The 19,583-nt window shown below is 41.5% G+C and overlaps 1 protein-coding gene and 1 long non-coding RNA gene across 6 annotated transcripts in view; one reads left to right on the top strand and one right to left on the bottom strand.

Annotated features, from left to right (window-relative positions):
* tsnare1 (T-SNARE Domain Containing 1) overlaps positions 1–19,583 on the bottom strand; it is a 183,013-nt gene that overhangs the window by 76,239 nt on the left and 87,191 nt on the right. For all 5 annotated transcript variants that reach the window (XM_029451829.1, XM_029451830.1, XM_029451828.1 and 2 more), the window contains exon 9: positions 4,289–4,361. In XM_029451829.1, the coding sequence (XP_029307689.1) occupies positions 4,289–4,361 (73 nt within the window). The remainder of the gene's footprint in view (positions 1–4,288; positions 4,362–19,583) is intronic.
* On the top strand, positions 5,384–6,791 carry LOC115021396 (uncharacterized). The gene is made up of 3 exons (XR_003833720.1): positions 5,384–5,655; positions 5,871–6,291; positions 6,645–6,791. It is a non-coding gene; the product is annotated as an uncharacterized LOC115021396 (long non-coding RNA).

Genomic DNA, 19,583 nt, shown 5'->3' with positions numbered 1-19,583 from the left:
AATGACTAAAACATCTTTCTGAAACGCTGCAAGTTGCAAAAAAACTGGACTGAACTGAACAAAACATTAAAGTGTTAAAAACTAATTCAATTGAAGTCACTTAATAGAAATGAGCTAATAATGTAATTTGTTTGTTTTATTTCGATTTAGTAATGTGATTGTTTGTTTAATAGATATGTTGGTAATCAGCAAAAGTCTAACACTCTGTTATTTTGTATTTGTATTTTTGTTTTATTCTGTATTTGCTCAGGTTTCAATTTGAAATTAATGAACGTGAGGAGCGTACTTACTGGTGCTTTATCTTTCAGCTTTCATTCCACACACAAAAATACATTTTACAACTCTTAATACTTTGTTGTGAGAGCATTTGCCAGATGACCAATAAAAGCATAAAACATGTTCAATTAGTGTGAAGACTTCTAATGGTCTTCTTTTGTGTGAACTAATTATTAACTGTGTGTTAGCGTTGTGGTTCAATATATAGTCCAGGGAAAACTCACATAAAAACCCCACCACTTTACTATTATGTTCATCATCCATTGCTCTAAATTCGAGCCATAATAACTAAGAATAGTGTATTTGAGAAAAGGAATACAGGTGTTCTATTCTTGTAGAATTGTGGTGAGCCAGTCTGAGACAGCCGGACTCTAAAGGGTATTTAAAGGGCATCTACATTAGCCTGATTGAAGGCAGCAGACAAAAGGACACTCTACAACAAAAAGGTAGCATTAGCAAAAGTTATTGCGTCCCATTCGGTCCAAAAGACACACACGTCTTTTGCACCATAAATCTGAATTAAGCATAAAGCATTATTAATGTACCATATTTATAAAACCCAGCTCTTAAACCTTGCTATCGTCTCTAGTTTTGTGCCCTAACCTTTGTCTTCACAGTTTTACAAAACACACATACAACATTATAAAGTACTTATATATTATTTAAAAAAACACACTTGAAACAACTTATTTCAAACAAACTGTATAATGAAAATAACTGCTACATACTTGCACTTAATCCTGAAGAAGAGTGTTTTTTTCTCATGGCTCAGGCTTTCTCCATGTAACTGTAACAATCTGCCTGTTCGTTAGATGTTTTGTGTTGTGCTTGTACTTCCTGTTTTATTTTGTTAATTACCTGGTGTGTCTCGTTACATTCATTAGTTTCCTCCTGTGTGTTTGCCTTTCTCTCCCAGCTGTGTCTCATTCCCTCATTTAGTGTCTGTGTATATATCTCTGTCTGTCTCAGTGTTCTTTGTGGGTTTGTTATTCATGTTACGTGCCCGCCCTGTGTGTTTCAGTTTCATTTGCTACTTTGTATTGTACTTAGCTTTGTTTTATTAAAGCCTCACTTTTTGTTATAATACCGTCTGCTGAACTGCTTTTGGGTCGTCTCCTACACCACACTGTGACAGTACGAACCCACCAGAGAAATGGACCCAGTTTTTTGAAGGATGAGGATTTTTTTGATCTGCAGGTGGATTTAGGGGGTCTTTTGAGGGAATGGAAGGAAGCCACCTGTAGAAGGGACCTGCAGGCCCTGCTTCGAGAGGCCCGCGGGGAGGTAGCTTAGAAGCTGTGATTGAGGAGTCTTCTGCCTGAGGTACTAAGGAATTTCCTCAACTTTGCCAATCATCCTGCCTTTGTGTCAGCTCAACGGACCTCCGTTCCTGCAGCTGGACCTCTGCAGACCCCGGCCGTCCCCCCGCTGCCTCTGCAGACCCCGGCCGTCCACCCGCCGCCTCTGCAGACCCCGGCCGTCTACCTGCCGCCTCTGCAGACCGCGGCCGTCTACCTGCCGCCTCTGCAGACCCCGGCCGGTCCCCAGCTGCCCCTCGAGGCCCCAGCTGTTCCCCAGCTGCCCCTCGAGGCCCCAGCTGTTCCCCAGCTGCCCCTCGAGGCCCCAGCTGTTCCCCAGCTGCCCCTCGAGGCCCTAGTCCCTGTTCCTGCTGTTGGGCCGCGACAACCCTCCGTTCCTGCTGCAGGGCCGCGACAGCCCCCTGGTTCTGCTGCCCGACCGCAGCAGCCCCCTGTTTCCGCTGTTGGGCCGCAACAGCCTCCTGTTTCCGCTGTTGGGCCGCATCAGTCCCCTGTTTCCGCTGTTGGGCCGCAACAGCCTCCTGTTTCCGCTGTTGGGCCGCAACAGCCTCCAGTTTCCGCTGTTGGGCCGCAACAGCCTCCAGTTTCCGCTGTTGGGCCGCAACAGCCTCCAGTTTCCGCTGTTGGGCCGCAACAGCCTCCAGTTTCCGCTGTTGGGCCGCAACAGCCTCCTGTTTCCGCTGTTGGGCCGCATCAGTCCCCTGTTTCTGCTGCCGGGCCGCAACAGCCTCCAGTTCCGACTTCTTGGCCCTCTCCTCTTCCTCTTTGTCGCCTCCAGGGGCTGCACAGAGGAGTTGGAGGCGACAGAAGACTCACAGGAGCCACAGGCGCTATCACGGGAAGGAGACAGAGACTCTTTGCGGCCTCTGGAAGAGGATGTTGATGGTGATGATGCAGCGGCCAGTGGAGATGGTGGCCTGGTCCTCTTGCCCTTTCCTCTACCTCGGCCCCTGGGTGCTTTCTCGGCCACCTTTCCTGTTTTCACGGTCCTCTTGGGTCGCATGTTTACTGCTTGGGTAATGTTGTTTCTGTGACGGGATCGGCGACATATTTATAGGCACGGGTCACGTGATCGTTCGAAGGCCGCAGACGAAACACCGAACGCGCCAGAAATATGGCCCTTTCATACTGAATATGTTGCAGATATGACAGACATAATTTATAGTCAATAATTTAGCGTCACAACGCTGTGTTGCTCACGAATACTACTTATGTCCAGCATACCCCTAATTTATATTGACGCACACCAGCGTAATGCCAATATTTTGTATGCGCCGGCATTCATTTCCGCCATACGGACATGTGTGACAGGGCCTTTAGACTAGCAAACGTCAGAAAACAAGATTTACAGTGCACAGTTCAAGTTTTCACATTTTCAGTTCACGTCAAACAGAAACTCCTGTGGTGTACAAGAATCTGCTGGAGACTGAGATGATGAAGCAGATGTGTATGGTACCGTGCTAGCCATTAGCCTCACACGGTCCTGGCTTCAATATCCAATCTTGAATAGCATCATATCACTGGGAACATAATTCCTCGGTCTAATATTGCGCTGAACATGACCACATTCTTCGTTACAAGTGCAGCAACACATTCCTGCAGCAACTCTTCACCTAAACAAAATGCACCCAGGCACAAGAGCTAGCTTCAGTCCTTTCTCTGTGGACTGGATGTCCTGACAGGCTCGAGTTATATGTAGCCTGCACAAACATAAAATTCACCATGATGACAAATTGTTCAATGCCATCTAAAATATAGAAAAAAGACAGACTCACTAAATTACAACCGCTTGGATTAACCACCTACTGCTATACATTGCGCTGAGGCAGGATCAATGATACCAACTCCTCCAGGCTGATGAGACATAATTTGATGTGGTCTGCAAAAAAACTACTTTTTCAACTAATTTCAATTTTTAGCTCTTATGTCTTATAAAACATAGACATTCTTGCATTAATTATTTTAATGACAATTTTCAGCTAACATTTGTATGAATTTAGTAAAAACCATCCTGCAAATTGCTCTCTAAAGTTAAAAAGTTACCCTCCCAGATTATTATGTGGCTAAGAAAGCCATAAAACAAATGTAAATTAATTGACTCTCTCGTTCGTTTTTTGCAGCACTGAACAGTTGAAGACAATTACCTCAATTTAGAAAGTCATCTGCCTTATTAAACCTTTCCCTTTCTCAGAATTGATAGAAAACATCATCACAACAGTTATGTATCTTTGCCTGCTTGTTTGTTTGACATTAGTAAGTAACAGCCAATTCTAGTAAATGTACATGATAGAGCCAGACAAAGCTAATGGCAGATTTGTGACCCAGCAGCAAAGCCTCTATATCTGCCCTATATATCTGTGTGCTATGTTTAGATGTTTTTTGGACAAGTCATAATCACTATGTGGAGAGCCATTTACAGATATCAGGGTGTCATGGATTTTCTCCAACAGTCTACTGTTTGTAGAAACCCAGAGCATTTTGCTTCTCATCAAGAAACCCTAACAGTGTTGCAGTGAGGTGGAGGTTAGAAAATGAGGTTTGCCCAGCAGAATTTACAAGCTCATGCATTTAATCAAGCACATCAAAAGATAACATGACTACAAAGGTTATCTTTGCTAATTGAGTCAGGTACATCAATGTAAACAACATGCAACACACACAGACACACACTAACCACACAAACAATATCTTACCTATGGCGTCTCCTTGTTCATGGACCATACTAGCCAGATCCTTCATGACTTGACTGACGTCCAGCATGTCTCTCTATGGAAAAAACAAACAGTTACTCCACTATTCAACCCAGTGTCTGTCTCTGTCACTGCTTCTGGCACAAATTATAGATTCTGGAAACTCAAGTTCCTGACTTGTTAATTATGTTGATGGTCTTGCCATAAGCTCTTAAAGATGTAATCCTAAGTTTTAATTACTGCTTCCATCTTTTAAGTTACCAGCAGCGACAGTAATTTGCCAGGTGTCTATATATCTGTCTGTCTGTGTGTAGACATATTTGGTCACCGCAATAGCATTGCAACCATGCATGTCAAGTCAAGCTGGAGCTGTCCAGATAGTAATAGGACAAACCGGATGCAACCAATCTGCCTGAGTGTTTCCCATTTAAAAGAGCGCCGCTTGGCGTTATGGCGCGGCGCAGAGAGGATGTTGTTTTCTTGACGATGTCGAAATCCGGAGCAAGATTGTGCAGGGCCAAAATATCTATCGAGACCGAAGAGGCAGCCGGTTTTTCAGCTAAATACATAAGCTAAATACCTAACCATCAATTGCTAATTGCCTTGTCTGACTATTTGCTGAACTGCAAAAAATAAAAGGAGTAAAAAAGGAAAAACAGCAGTTTGAGTGAAATCCAGTTAAAACACTTTGGTTAGATGTTTCCATCCCTTTCAAGTAGGGAAACTGCACATTTAGAAGATAACTTGACAATGCAAGACGGGTAGTTGTGATCAAAATGAAGAGGTATGAATTAAGGAAAAGGGGCCGTTAGCCCCCCCACTTTACGACCCGTATCCCAATTTGGCGTTGCGGCTGGTGTGATCCTATGGTCGTTGATTTTTTACTTGAATTTCATCATAATTATTTCCTTGGTTTAAAAACATTTGCAAAATGTTTCGTCATGTGTCCTATTATGGAATCCGATTCTTGCTCTCCCATAACATTATTGTTCGCAATAGATCATTCTTTTTAAATGGGTGCAGCGGAACCAAATATATTGTGTTTTTTATTCCTTGCATTGTTCCTCATTGTCAAAGTATGCTGTCTACATTACCCACGATACAATTTGAATGTTGAGTTGATGCAAATAGGCAAAAAAAATACAGCTAAGGTGCCCTAAACCAAGAGTTCCTTGTGAGTTCTAATATTAGGTAGTCTGAGTTGTTGCACACACAAAAGGCTCTACTCACACAGACTGCACAATTCAGCTTTCAAATTTGTCCAAATAAAGTAAGGTAAAAATGTACAGAAAGGGGGCTGCTTCATCTACGACAGGGGGAACGACGGGTAGCTGACTACTCCATTGAGTTTCATAAAATCGGCTCTGAAAGTAAGTGGAACACTCCTTCTATGTAAGACGCCTTTTACAATGGCTTGTTTGATAAAATAAAAGATGAACTAGCTTCTCGTGAATTACCCAGTGAGATAGATACTCTCATTGAACTCACTATACTATGTATTGGTAACCGCATGAGAGAGAAAACGGGAGAAATTCCATCCTGCATTCTTTTACGTGCACCTGTCCGCTCTTCTGTCATCACACAGTCAGTCAAGCAGCCAGTTGCCTTGCCCATGCACCTGGGAAGGACCCGCCTCAACCCGGAGGAACGTTGTCAGCGTTGCATGGAGAATCGCTGCATGTACTGCAGCATGTACTGCAGAATGTCGCTTCCTGCCCGGTAAAAGAAAATGCCCACTAGTAATCCGGAGGGCTCTGATGGGCAAGGCTCTTCTCCCTGAAATGCCCTCTCGACCATTAATGTATGCACAATTTATTTGGGATGGAAACAAACAGTGTCAGTTTTCAACTTGGGAGCGTACGCCAACTTTCTGTATTACCAGTTGGCTCGTCAACTCAACATCCCATAGAATCTCCCGGAGATCCCCATAGTGGCCAGTGCTCTTGACGGCCACCTTCTAGCCACTGTCAACTACTATCCTGCTCCAGTGCACCTCAGCATGTCAGGTAAGACTCTTAAACATAATCCATACTGTTGCTACAGGAGTAATTTTAGGCTGGAGCGAGAACTGTTATTCTGTCTGTCTGAGAAATGCCCGGTCCCCATGGTCCATAGTTTGTCTTCTCCCTCTGAGTTTCCAGACTTGCCTATGGTGCAGTCTGAATATCTGGATCTATAGGAGGTCTTTAACCGATCCTGTGCCACTTTTCTACCCCATGATAGACCCTACAATTGTGCCATGGCACCTCTGCCCCCAAAGGTCGGCTGTTCTCCCTGTCAGCTCCAGAGACGCAGGCCATGGAACAATACAGTGAGTCTTTGATGGATGGCATTATTTGTCCTTCTTTGTCCCCTACAGGAGGAGGGTTATTTTTTGTGGACAAGAAGAATAGGTCTCTGCATCCCTGAATTGACTATGGTGGACTGAAAACTGTGAAAAACAGGTACCTCCTCGCACTCATTTCATCCACTTTTGAATTCCTCCAAGGTGCCATTATTTTCACCAAACTAGACCTTAGAAATGCCTATCATCTGGTCCGCAATCGGGAGGGAGAGAAATGGAAGACTGCGTTCAACACCTGCAGTGGCCATTATAAATACGCAGTCATGCCCTTCAGGCTGACTAATGTCTACACAGTCCTATAAGCCCTAGTGAATGATGTACTCAGGGAAATGATGAACAAATGTATCTTTGTTTAGCTTGATGATATCTCAGTTTTTTCCAGATCCCTTCAGAGACTCCTTCAGAACCATCCTTTTGACAGGGCAGTGTGTGGGAAGTGTCAATTCCATATCCCGTAAGTTTAATTTTTGGGGTTTGTGCTCATAGGCGGAAGCTTCCAGATGGTTCCAGCCATGGTTCAAGCAGTCACTGCAGGGCCATGGCCCATGTCCCGCAAAGATTTCAGCGGTTCTTAGGATTTGTCAACTTCCACAGACACTTTATCTGGAATTAGAGCTCTGTGGTGGCCCATCTCACAGCCCTTACTTCTCCTAAGAGCCCCTTCTCCTGATTTCCCTCCATTGAGGTGGAGTTTATGCAGCTCAAGCACGTGTCACCTCTGCCCCTCTCACTAAGTTTTTAGTGGAGGTGGATGCCTCTAACACGGGGGTGGGGACTATCCTCTCCCAGCGCTCAGCAGAGGCAACCAGGAACTGCTGGTAGTTAAGTTAGCACTGGGGAAGTGGAGACACTGGCTCTGAGGGCAGATCTTCCCTTAGTAGCATATATATATGCACCGCCAAAAGGTTGGCAGTGCATGTATATTTGGCGGGCTTTGTTCTTAGCAGCTTACATTTCACTTTCTCCTATCGCCCAGGATCCAAGAATGCCAAACCTTACGCCCTCTCTCCGCAGTTTCAGAAGGAGGAGAACCCTGAAGAGGCGGAAGAGATCCTTCCCCCCTTTCTGTGTGGTTGGAGCTCTGATTTGGGACATTGAGGGTAAGGTCAAACAGTCTCATGGGATTTTCCTGCATCTAGTCAATGTCCAGACGGCCACCTATTTGTTCCCGATCCTCTCTGCTCCCAAGTCTTTAAGTGGGGGCACTCCGCTTGCCTGGCCTGTCATCCTGGGGTTCAGCACTCCCTGGAGGCCAGTGTCACCTCTGTCCAGTCATTCATCAAACGCTACCACCCCAATACACTCCTGGTCAGCAATTGTGCATTTCCAACCGGGACATTCCTTTAAGGTTGGACTCCCGAAAGATGGTTCCCATGTTCATTGGCCCATTTCCCTTCTCCAAAGTCATTAACCTTGCAGCATATATGCTTTCTTATTCTGTTTGCTTGTTTATGTGAACGTACTATGCTATGTCATTTAAGACCCTGCCACTCCCATTGGCTTGTCCTCCATCAGTAGATTATTTTCACCTGCTCATCCTCGCCACTCACCTGTTCCCCATTCTCTAATTAGCTCGCTAGTATATTTACCAGTCCACTTCCACCAGTTTGCTGCAAATTGTCTTGTGCCAAGTGCCTTAGCTTTCCAGCATTCAGATCATAGATTGCCTGTTCTTAAACCATATCCAGTATTTGACCTTTGCCTGTATTTCACGGATTCTGCTTTAGTCTAGCCACTTTGTTTGCCTCTCTGGATTCTCTTGTATACTTCTAGGTTTTTGACACCTGCCTACTGAATTGTCCTATTTTGTTTGTTTGTCTTTGAACTGTAACATCATGGAGGACAACAAAAAAAAAGTATAAAAAAAAAAACTGAAGCCAGTAAACATTTGATATTTTTGCTTAAACATTTATAATGGTCTGCTCAATATTAGTGGCATCTCATATATTTCCATGAGAAACGACCATTGAACGACAGTGGTTTTTGGTTGTTATTTGATGTCTTGTGCAACCATAGGTGATTGCAACTACTTTATATAGGATTTGTAAAGGAACATCTTGTTTCCTGTATGATTGATAAATTTGGGTTTGTGTTTAATCCTAAATGTTGTGTGCTTGGCTTGACTAAACATGAAAAAAAAAAGCTGTTCAAAGTTTTTGTTCAATTATTTCTCTCTTAGGGTGCAGAGCAAACTAGTGCAGCTATGGTTGACCGCAGCTAATTCTCTGCAGTTCCCAAGCTCTGAATTTACTCTCAATGTTTCAGCTCAAAGCAATATGAAAGCTTATAAAAAACCTCTGACTATCTCCTGCTCACAGGTCTCCTCTTCCCCCCATTATGGCTCCATGCAATCACAGCTGCGTTTGTGTAGCCTAACCCACTGGGCCATCCATCACAGGTGGCAGAGATTGCTGTGGAAACTGGCAGCCATCGTGACACTTGGCATAAAACATTTGAATCGAGCCAAAATGGCCCCTGGCAAACCTTGTGATGCTAAAGACTTTTTTGTATTTATCTTTGGGCAAACCTGTCTATCATCCTGTAATAGAATAACAGATTTATTTTACCTGGCAAAGTATTGGGCAATTAGGGCTCATTTCATCATAATGACATGAACAGTGTGTAACCAATTTAGCAAATTGTGTGTGGAATAGTGAATAGGCAGCGAGAGAGCCACACACAGTGAGAAGGTAGAGATGTGATGTGTTGGGACCCCTGCCTGAGGGCTGAGTGGGTGGCCAGGCTTTGGGCCAACACTGTGACCTTTTCCATATTTCATGTGCTTTAAATTCTGCTCATCTAGCAGCCACTGGATGCTGGCAATGGGCTGGGAACCAGGAAAGGAGATTTTTCTATTATATTTCCAACAGGTTTATTACAGGATATTTTTTTTATCACCCAGGGCAAGTATCTCAGCTTCTAGATAGTTTCTGCTTCAGTTCCTCTGTAGACGTGATCAGGTGCAGGGAAGGTTTAAGGTTGCTTTTACAACTTTAGTTTGGTTAACTAAAGAATTAAACTGAACTGAAGAATTAAACTGGACAAAAAAAAGAGTGCAGTGGCCTGTCAGTTCAATATGTTTGGTCTTCACACATGATGTGTCCCTAATCCTAAACTGGTTTTGAGTCGGTAGTTCACATTGAAAAATTGACTAAATTAAGTATAACCCAGACAGTATGCATACTAAATACGGTCGATTTTTGAGTGTGCTTTTGATTGATACAACTTCTGTACAATGCAATGCACAAGGGAGACAGAGGGGCTAACCAAAGTTGTAAAAAAATAAGAATAATTGTCAACAACTGAATTAAGCAATCAATCTTAAAGATATTGTGGCCTCTGTCTATGAAGCACTTGCTGTAACAATCCAAAGTCACAGTTTGATGGAAGTCTGATGTCGCATGCATTGTATCACTTCCTGTTAGTATAAAGCAGTTGTTGATTTGTTTAATACGGCAGTTTTACAATTATAAGAAAGTACATACTGTATGAAATTAGTCTGTAGTTTACATTTTGGACACACCTATAGATTTACGTATGTATAAATTAACCTAGTGGTGTAAACATAAAGTCATGTTGGCTGACATCTGACTCCTTCATTTGAGAGTTTTAGTGATGCTGCATAATTTGTGCTACTTGACCCATTAAAGGAAATTTTAATTATTGACTAAAAGCAAGCTATGCTGAACTTTACTGCATCATATCTCATCATATATCCAGATTTTTCTGGTGCTCAAAAAAGGTCATATGTAGTAAGTGGTTATGAGTTACATAGTCGAAACTGCAACTCGACATAATGTCATGTATACTGATGATTAAAACGAGGCATCTTGTTCTCTAATGTTATTGGGGGATAATAACTGTGTGGCTGTCTCCAACACATTACATTTGCACGTGACACGTTACCATGGTTTAATGTTACCGTGAATCTGTCACAACTATATAGGAAATTACTTCCTTCACAGATGAATAGCAGATAGATGGTTTGGTAAATGTAATAGTATTTAAGCTTTTGAAATGATTCTAATGTCCCACAATCCTGTAGCAGTCCACTTTGCCTTCTCCCCACGAACAAAACTGCACCAGAGTTTGCTTGGAAACAGACTGAGAACCCCTTCCCATGTTGTGTATGATAAGGCTGTTTGGTCCAAGTTCAAATAACAGCTTTCACTCCAGCCTAATGAACCAAACCTAATGGTTAAACGCACCAGAGTTAGTTTGAATGATACCAAACAGGGCAGGTGTAAAAGCACACTAAGACATCTGTTAAGTATTCCTCCATAAGACAATATGGGTGTTGCCTTTTTTTGATAAGGAAGGCTCCTAACTAAGTGAAGAGAGCCAAAGTGTTAACCATAAACAAGTCAAGTTCTCTATATTTTAAAAACAGGCATGCTATTTCATATTTTCAATATTTATGATAGGAAAGGGAATACTGCTGTTCCATTATCCCTGGCTCCAGCAATAGACAACTTACAATGTGGGAGTTCTTTGATTGATTGATTTATTGATTTTATTTATGGATATAGAAGACAAAAACACAATCCAAGTTCTGACATGTAAAGTGTAAACACTTATTTCTAACATGGTCCCTGGTGTTATAAAATTACAGACAATCGCACATACCATGTACAAAATCCCTAATACAATAAGCAAGAAAAACGAAAGACATCTTGCAAATGTAAAATAACAGAAATTAACTTCAAAACACTATCCTATTTTCTTCCCTATCCAAGTGTTCTAAAAGCATTCACAATACAGAAAAAGCACTAAAATAGTAGTTTTACAAGCACTAAAAGCCTTCGCAATTTTAAAAGTACTATAACAAACAAACGGAGGTTGCAACGTCACTGTGTCCCTGCCCACCTTCTAACCGGCTGACCTGCTGCTGGGCCCGGGTCTCCTCCCCTGGGTGTAGCCTGCAGTCTGTGGCTACAGCTAACACACTCGACCCCTCTGCCCGGCTGGTTTCGTAGCCTCCTCGACATCACCTGGACTATGAAACTGCTGGATCATACTGTTTCTGACTCTCTACACCACCATGGGGATCATCAAACTTTTCATATGGATTGCGCTTTGTTTTGTGTCTACACTATATGTCTGGTTTTGTTTGTCTGTTCTCCCTCTCATTGTTTTTGCTGTTTTTATCTTCTGTATTTTGTAAGGAGTCCTTGGGTGTCTTGAAAGGCGCCTCCAAATAAAATGTATTATTATTATTATTATTATTATTATTATTATTATTATTATTATTATTATTATATCTGATGAAGTTAGCATGCTAACAGCTAGCTGCGCTCCGTCCAGTCTGTAATACCACTTGTTCCTCTAGAGGTGATAGTGAGTCACTGTAGCTCCATTCTGCCTTAGTACAGAGCGAGAAGAAGTATAGCTGCCTGACCCGAGCAGACTCAGGGTCAACATCACATCCATGATCCCTGCACAATTTGATAGTTTGTTTTGATTAAACCCAAAGTGGCAGAAACGAGAAAACGACTCACACACTCACCTCGTCCGCACTGTCTGGTGGGAGGCTGCTTTGCCAGTATACATTAACATTAAGCAGAAAACACTGATTTAGCCAACTCCCCGCCAGAGTTTCAAACTTTACGTTGCTGCCACTACAGAGGTTAGACTTAGTGCTTCATAAGACCGCTGGAACTTTCGCTGGTCATATCCAAGCTGCTGGAGTTGGCTGCACGCTCCCCTCCCGGGAAGCAATACTATGTTGGTGCAGAGGACAAAACAAAATCACAAGTCGTTCCCTTGTCTCTGCCATCAAGCATACAAACTATCAAAACATAATGTTACATGGACCATACCAGTGCCACTGAAGCCCCACGTGAAGATTATAACATGGCAGTGATATTTGGACCGGCTCTCAGAATTTCAGCAGTCTGCTCTAATGAACTGAAAGCCAGTCAAACATACACAGCACTAAACACTAAAAGAGAGACATATATAGCTGTAGAATACAATACACAATATAAAGAATACACTATAATACTGATAGTTTTGATGATTGATAAATTTAGATTGTATTGACCCAGTAGTAGAGGTGAAATACTGCCCCCTATTTATTTGGAGCAGGTGGTTCAGAATTACACATTGAGCATTTAAATTCATTACCTCCTACATGCGCTCTGGGAGGCACATCCAGAAGATAATAAATGATGGTATTTTGCATAACCTACATTTTGTTCTTTAGTTTAGTTGTCAAGACACTGTACCGTGCTAAGAAGGCATAATCAAACACTGTATCAGTGTTGTAACAAGGAGTTTTAAAATTTTAATTTAATATCAAAATGCCCTATTCTGCAATACAAAAACTTGAGTGTACAGGAACTCTTGGATAGTACTTTCTCTGCAATAGATTCACCAGAGAGTGACTAATCCAGAGTAATGCCAAGATATGTGACACAAGCCTGTGATACGATTTCATTGCCATTGCATGTGACCCTAACCTGTCTGCCTTCTGCAGCTTTCGTTTTGTGCCAAACAGAATTGACTCAGTTTTGCATAGGTGCAGTGACAGCTTATTGTTTATGAGCCATTCCCTTGCCAGGTAAATGGGGACCCACTCCCCTTACATACCCTAACTATCTACTAAGAATGATCTCAACCTGATGGACAACTTTCCCAGCCATTAGTAAAGCAGAGCCATATGCATACAATAAAAACTTGCCAGCATGTCATTCACATAAATGAGAAAAAAAAGAGGCCATAATAATGAGCCTTGAGGCACACCACATGTTATAGCCCTTGGCTCTGACAGGGTCCCTTCAACATCAGATACCTGGGTTCTCCCTGTGAGCTACGACTTGATACCCCAGTCCAATTCAATGCAGTTTGGACAGAATGTGTCAAAGCTTTATGTAGTACATGCAGGGCCGTGCCATTATAATTACCATTTTTACTTTCTTGTTTGATGTAATCGCCAAGGTAAAAGGCAGGTGTCTGTGGAGTAAACTGCTCTCAAGCCAGATTAAAACTCATACAGTAAAATATTCCTCATTCGGATCAAACACTGGTTGCATGGTTGTTGGAATCAACGCTGGTAACACATGTAATACTGAGACTTGGAATGTTGTAACTTTCTTTCATTCTGAACTGTATGTATATGTGGTAGTCAGTATGCAGATTAGACTTCTTAAACTTCACCAAATAGCAATCTCTGATTGAAGTCTGATTAGGTCCACAATCTGCATTGTCATCCATTTATTTGGCACTTCTCTGTTTTAGTCTCAGTCCCAGGCCTTGTCAACATCATTACTTTCACAGACATCACACCTCTTCTGTTCAGCTAGTTTATGTTCAAAAACCTCGTTAGTTTAATGTCTGTTAATCTGGGATTTAGAAACCTTGCGGTGCAGAATATCACTTTGTGGACACTAAGACCAATGTCCAAGGCACCTGACTGGCAGATATTCTAACTGTCAGTAGCCAGTACCAGGTCCAGAATGGACTGGCTATTTACCCCTACTCTTGTTTGTTCCAATATATATGTTGTTTTAGCCTTAACATTCTACAGAAATGAGAGTTTTTTAACTAGACTGTTTTTGTTAGGAGTTAACAGTACATTTGTGTTTAAATCACCTAGAATAATGAATTCCCTGTCCATCAACACAACACTACTGTCAACACAAGCCATGTCTAAAAGTTCATAAAAGTCACTTTGTCTATAGCAGACACCAACTACAATGGGCTTAGTTTTAGGAAGTAAAAGCTCCACCCACGCAGATTCTAGCGCTTCCCTCTGGAGTTCTGGGTGTGGATTAAATGGTAGGTCATTTTAATAAACAAACATACCCCACCTCCATATCTGTTCCCGCCGGTAGCTGTTGAAGCCAATTTCTGCATGTTCAATGAAGCTGTCAAGCTGTGTCTCTGTCACAGCGATCACAGCTGCCTTCAATTTAGCCATCAGTCGGGCAGCAGACTGCTTTCATTCAGGTGGCTGAAATTGAACCGCCTCCGATTTAAATGGTCAAGAAGCGATTAATTCTTTGCATCCATCCTCTCCTCTGCTTCCTCCACAAAGCATATCTCCTCCCGGCGATCGAGCATATTGGAGGCACACCCTGGCAAAGCAACTGTTGCATAAAAGTTGAACACAAGACTGATTCATACAGTTGATATTTCCAGTACACTAGGACTTCACTCACTCTAGCAGTGGGGAAAACCATTCCCGTCAGCCTCCTAGTTTTCATTCGGAGTTGGAGATGTAAGCAGGTTCTGACAGAGGCATCCACTTGGTTCAAAGATTCAACAAAGTGGTCAAAAAATAGCTGTGAACTCACTGTCACTGGTAATTACATCTAAATAAAATCCAATGTTAAAACAAATACAATTGATTCAGCTAATTAATTTGAATATAGCTGTACACAGTTTGTGTCTTACAAATATGAAACATGATATGAAAAAACGACAAATTTAGGATTATTTTTAAGGCTAGGAGCAGGGATGCCGTTTCGGAGTAATGAATGTGTTTTCCCATTGTATTCATTTTGTTAACATGGAATGAACGCAGCATTAGAGTAAGTTCAGTTGAATTTTCTCAACACTGTAAGCTATTTTCTGTACCATATTTCTTTCAGTAAATTATGTTATCCTCATAGTCAAATAAAAAATTAGCAAGAAAACTTAAACGAACATTATTTGTGACTGATTGAACCTGAATTTGCACCAGCTCCAAGGGGCAGGCTCGACCCAAACCTCACCTTCCTGTGAATGGCCCATGCAAAAATGTAGCTTCCGTACAGGTAATAATAAAGTGTCAAAACCTTTGTTGCATTCCACAAATCAGTCAAACTCTTCCTTAGTGCTGACGTTTACCTCCTGTTAATCCTGCTGCTGTTGTTATTGTGTGTGCCTGATGAAAAGAACATACTTGAATGAATGAAAGTTTCCAAGGGTCTGTATATTTTCAAAAGACTAAAATGTCAGACTGCGATTCAGACATCTGTACCATCTGACACTGGGGCCACTGCAGAGACAGCAAAAACGCAATTAAACTTGAGGACAAGATTTAACAAAACAAACCAAAAACAAGCCTGCCGGCAGCATCTGATTTTCTCCTCAGTCACCAGCGCTTTCTCCAGTCATAAGGATCTGTCTGATACTAGCTGATGTGAACACTTGTGGGAGGGACTGCAGCTCAATCCAAAGCTTTGCAACTTGCAGATTGTCCGATAGAGTATGAGCAAATAAGGGCAAAGTGACTCCTCTTTCCTGTTATGTTTTACTCATTTTACCTAGAGCTTGTTCAATTCATCCACGCAGAAATCAGAACATCTGCTGTGAGATTAATTTATTCTTGAAAATCATACTTTCTTTAGTTAAATCAAATTTGCCTGGCATAGTTTGATACTTTACAAGGTATCAGCACAATGAAAAGGATTCACAATCCAGCAAGGGTTTAATGCAATTAATGCAGATTATAGATTGCAGCAGCATGCATGCTAATATGTCATTCAGTTTTACACTGCAGAGCTGTAATTAAACAAAGAGCCATGCATGGAGGTCTCCTCTTGTGCCTGCAGAGGGAAGTGTGGCACAGCAGAACCTCCTATCAGCCTCTTTAAGGTGAACCGGCTTCAGTAATAAGAGCTGATTAAGTATGCAAGTCAGCCACACGGAGGGAAAGTGCTGATAGACAACACGACCCCTGAAGAAGTGTCTGGGAGATTTAAGGCATTTTCACACCTTGTTCGCTTGGAGAAGTTACTTGGAACTCTGAAGTGCTCTCTCTCCCACTTAGTTTGCCTCTTTTGGCCAAATGAGAGCAGAGCAATCAGAGCGAGACCTCTCTGAGAGAGGAGTCTCTCTCAGTACATTCCCAAACAAAATTGACACCTCCTCTGGACTCTGAACGTGATCTGACTGTGATCAAACTACACAAAGCACTTATCACCGTACAATGTTTGTTCATGTTTTACATTCATTCTTATAAAATGAGAGTGATCTCAAACAGGGGTTCTCAACCATCTCCTGCCTGTGACCCCGTATTTAAATCCTAAAAATTATAATGAACCCAGCAGTTAGAGTTTTTTTTCCTTCCTTTAAAACATTTAAATTGACAAAATGTTTTATGCGTCAGGATTTTCATGTCATGGAATTTGAAGTATGGTATACTTAACATTTAATTAAAATAAATTAAAATGTAATTACATTATAATATATCAAGCAACTACCAGCATCACTCCTTTAAATCTTTAACTATGTCTCCATACCAAGTGACCCAGTCAGGGAATCCTAAAATAATATAAGTACCAAGTGCTTGATAGAAATTAAAGTGAATATTGCACATGGCAGTGATAATTGCACAAATTATAAAAAGTGAGTATTGTATTTGGGCACAAAACATGTGTTCTTCCTATAAACCCCTGTTACACCTACAAGGCAATCTGAATAATGTATCAAAAGATCCCAGACATTGAACAAAGGTTAAAAGCTATAAAAACACAGTTATAGCAGTGGCAAGGAAAAGTAGTGTACCTGCATGCGCAGTCCACTCCCTGTTTTCAATTGAAGCTTGGGGTTAGCCATCTCTCATAGGTTTGTAAAGTAGCCAATGAGAAAATCAAATCAAATCAAATGTATTTATATAGCCCAATATCACAAACTACACATTTGTCTCAGTGTGCTTTACAGACTTTACAGGACACGACACCCTCTGTCCTTAGACCCTCGCACCACACAAGGAAAAACTCCCTAAAAGAAACCCCACAATTAAAGGGGAAATGTTAGAAACCTCAGGGAGAGGCTGAGGAAGGATCCCTCTCCCAGGACAAACAGAAGTACAATAGATGTCGTGGTCAAACCAGTGGCTCTTTACATTTCAGCTTTTATTGACAAGTTAATAAGAGGGTAATATTTTGGGAACAACCACTGGTGCAATACCATGGTCTATAGCAGGGGTGGGGAACCTTTTTCCTATCAAGGGCCATTTTTTTTTTACAACATTCTTCGAGAGCCATATTGAACTCATAACCTCTGCAAAAAAAAATTAAGACACAGCTTTTTTTTATGCTGTGCAAAAAAGCAACTTTTTTATCCATGTATCTTTCTGTTTCATCAGAAATCAGCAATCCTTTATTAGTCCCACAACGGGGAAATGTATCTTGTCACAGCAAAAGAACATATGAAGTAAAAAGGCAGTACATAATAATTTAATAGAATAAAAAATAATATAAGTACCAAGTGGTTGATAGAAAATAAAGTGAATATTGCACATGGCAGTGATAATTTCACAAATTATAAAAAGTGAGTATTGTAAATTGCAAAGCAGTGGTGGAATAGTCTGTTCTTGGTGTGGTGGTCTAGCTGTCTATCTTTCCATGTTTTCATGTTATGCTCTGCAGAGAGCTGTTTGTTGGGCCAAACTCCGCCAAATAACGTTAACTTTATCCAAACGCACTCGTCCTTTCAGCTCGTGCAGTTCGGCATGTCTCGTGCAGTAATGATGCTCGAGATTATTTTTCATCACCGCAAGTACGTCCACTGGCCTTTTACTTCCACAAAGAAATCATCGTTCGTCCAATTTCTCCTGGAAAGTGCGACATTCCGCATCCACCTTTCTCTGTTTTACACTCGCCACGCTGCGTTCACTGATATCAATGACTCGTTTAAAAATTGCATTTTTTTGACATGACGTGACCACGTGATGACACGTTCCGCTTTTTTTGCATGCGTTTTATGAATTACCTCGAGGGCCGGATGAAATCGTCTCGCAGGCAGTATACGGCCCGGAAGCCAGAGGTTCCCCTCCCCTGGTCTATAGAGAGGTAATAACCTGGTAGTGAGAAACAGTCAAAATAGTGGTAACACTTTGGTTTTATATCTGTAATAGTGTTAAAAATCGACATTCATTCATTCATTCATTGTTATTGTTAACAACAAAAATGTGATGACATAGGATAATCTTATAATATTAAGATTATTTCAGGGTATTTATTAATGCTTATTCCAATAATCTAATATCATCGATCCAAAGAGAAAACATCGATACATATCATCTTTAAAACACTCCTCTTTTTAAAAATATATTCTCAACATGTATCCATGTGTGTATATATATATATATATATATATATATATATAGAGGGGTGTGTAAAGTACAAGTATAATATATTAAATTACATAATAATTATGTTATGTTTATTATTACAAGCTAACAAAGCTAACAAGGCTAAGCAGGCAGGTATGTGGCTAACAAAAACTGAGAGGAAGCTACCCAGCATACAACAAACTAACAAAAAAGAAAGACTGAAAATACTATCTTCCTTCCTATCTGAGTCTGATCAAATAGTGAATTATACACCCTGCACATAAATTGCACTAAAATCTACTAACTGGCTAGCCCACTAACTAGTGTACTAATACAACAACAATGGAGAGCATCAGTGGGAAAACTCCTCCCCCCTTGCAATAGCACCCAAAGGGGCTAAAAAGTGCGCAGGCAAAAAAAAAATCTTTGATGACAACCCAGAAACATACAACAACAGCAGTCAACAAAGTGACCAGCTGGTAATTGCAAACCTTCTACTATACACAAACAACACAAAGCAATTTGTTCCCACTATAAAAACTACAGAAAGAGAGGAATCTGTAATGGCAGACAGGTTATCATTGGAGAAGAAGAGAATGACAACACTATGATGACGGTCAACATTTACTACAATGGAACCATCGTGTTCCATGGGAGCCATGCCAGTCTGACCTCAGTCCAAGAGGACTTCAGTTCTCTTAAAGCATTGACCTTGCAGCAGCAGTGCTGCCCAGGCACTAGAGGAACTACAAACAGAAGAGTGGGAGTTGCACCCTGAAGACCAGCTGCAAGGCACAGTGACCCTTTTTAGAGACAGTCTTTCTTTGCAGGAGGTAGAGCTTGGGCAGCTAATAGAAATACTCTCTCACTTACCTTCCAATGAGTCTTTACAGCAGATTAAAGAACAG

The sequence above is a fragment of the Cottoperca gobio genome, chromosome 16, assembly GCF_900634415.1.
Source record: "Cottoperca gobio chromosome 16, fCotGob3.1, whole genome shotgun sequence".
In the NCBI taxonomy this organism is placed as follows: domain Eukaryota; kingdom Metazoa; phylum Chordata; class Actinopteri; order Perciformes; family Bovichtidae; genus Cottoperca; species Cottoperca gobio.
Note: the sequence above shows the minus strand (reverse complement) of the source record. Positions and strands in the feature narration are given on the sequence as shown.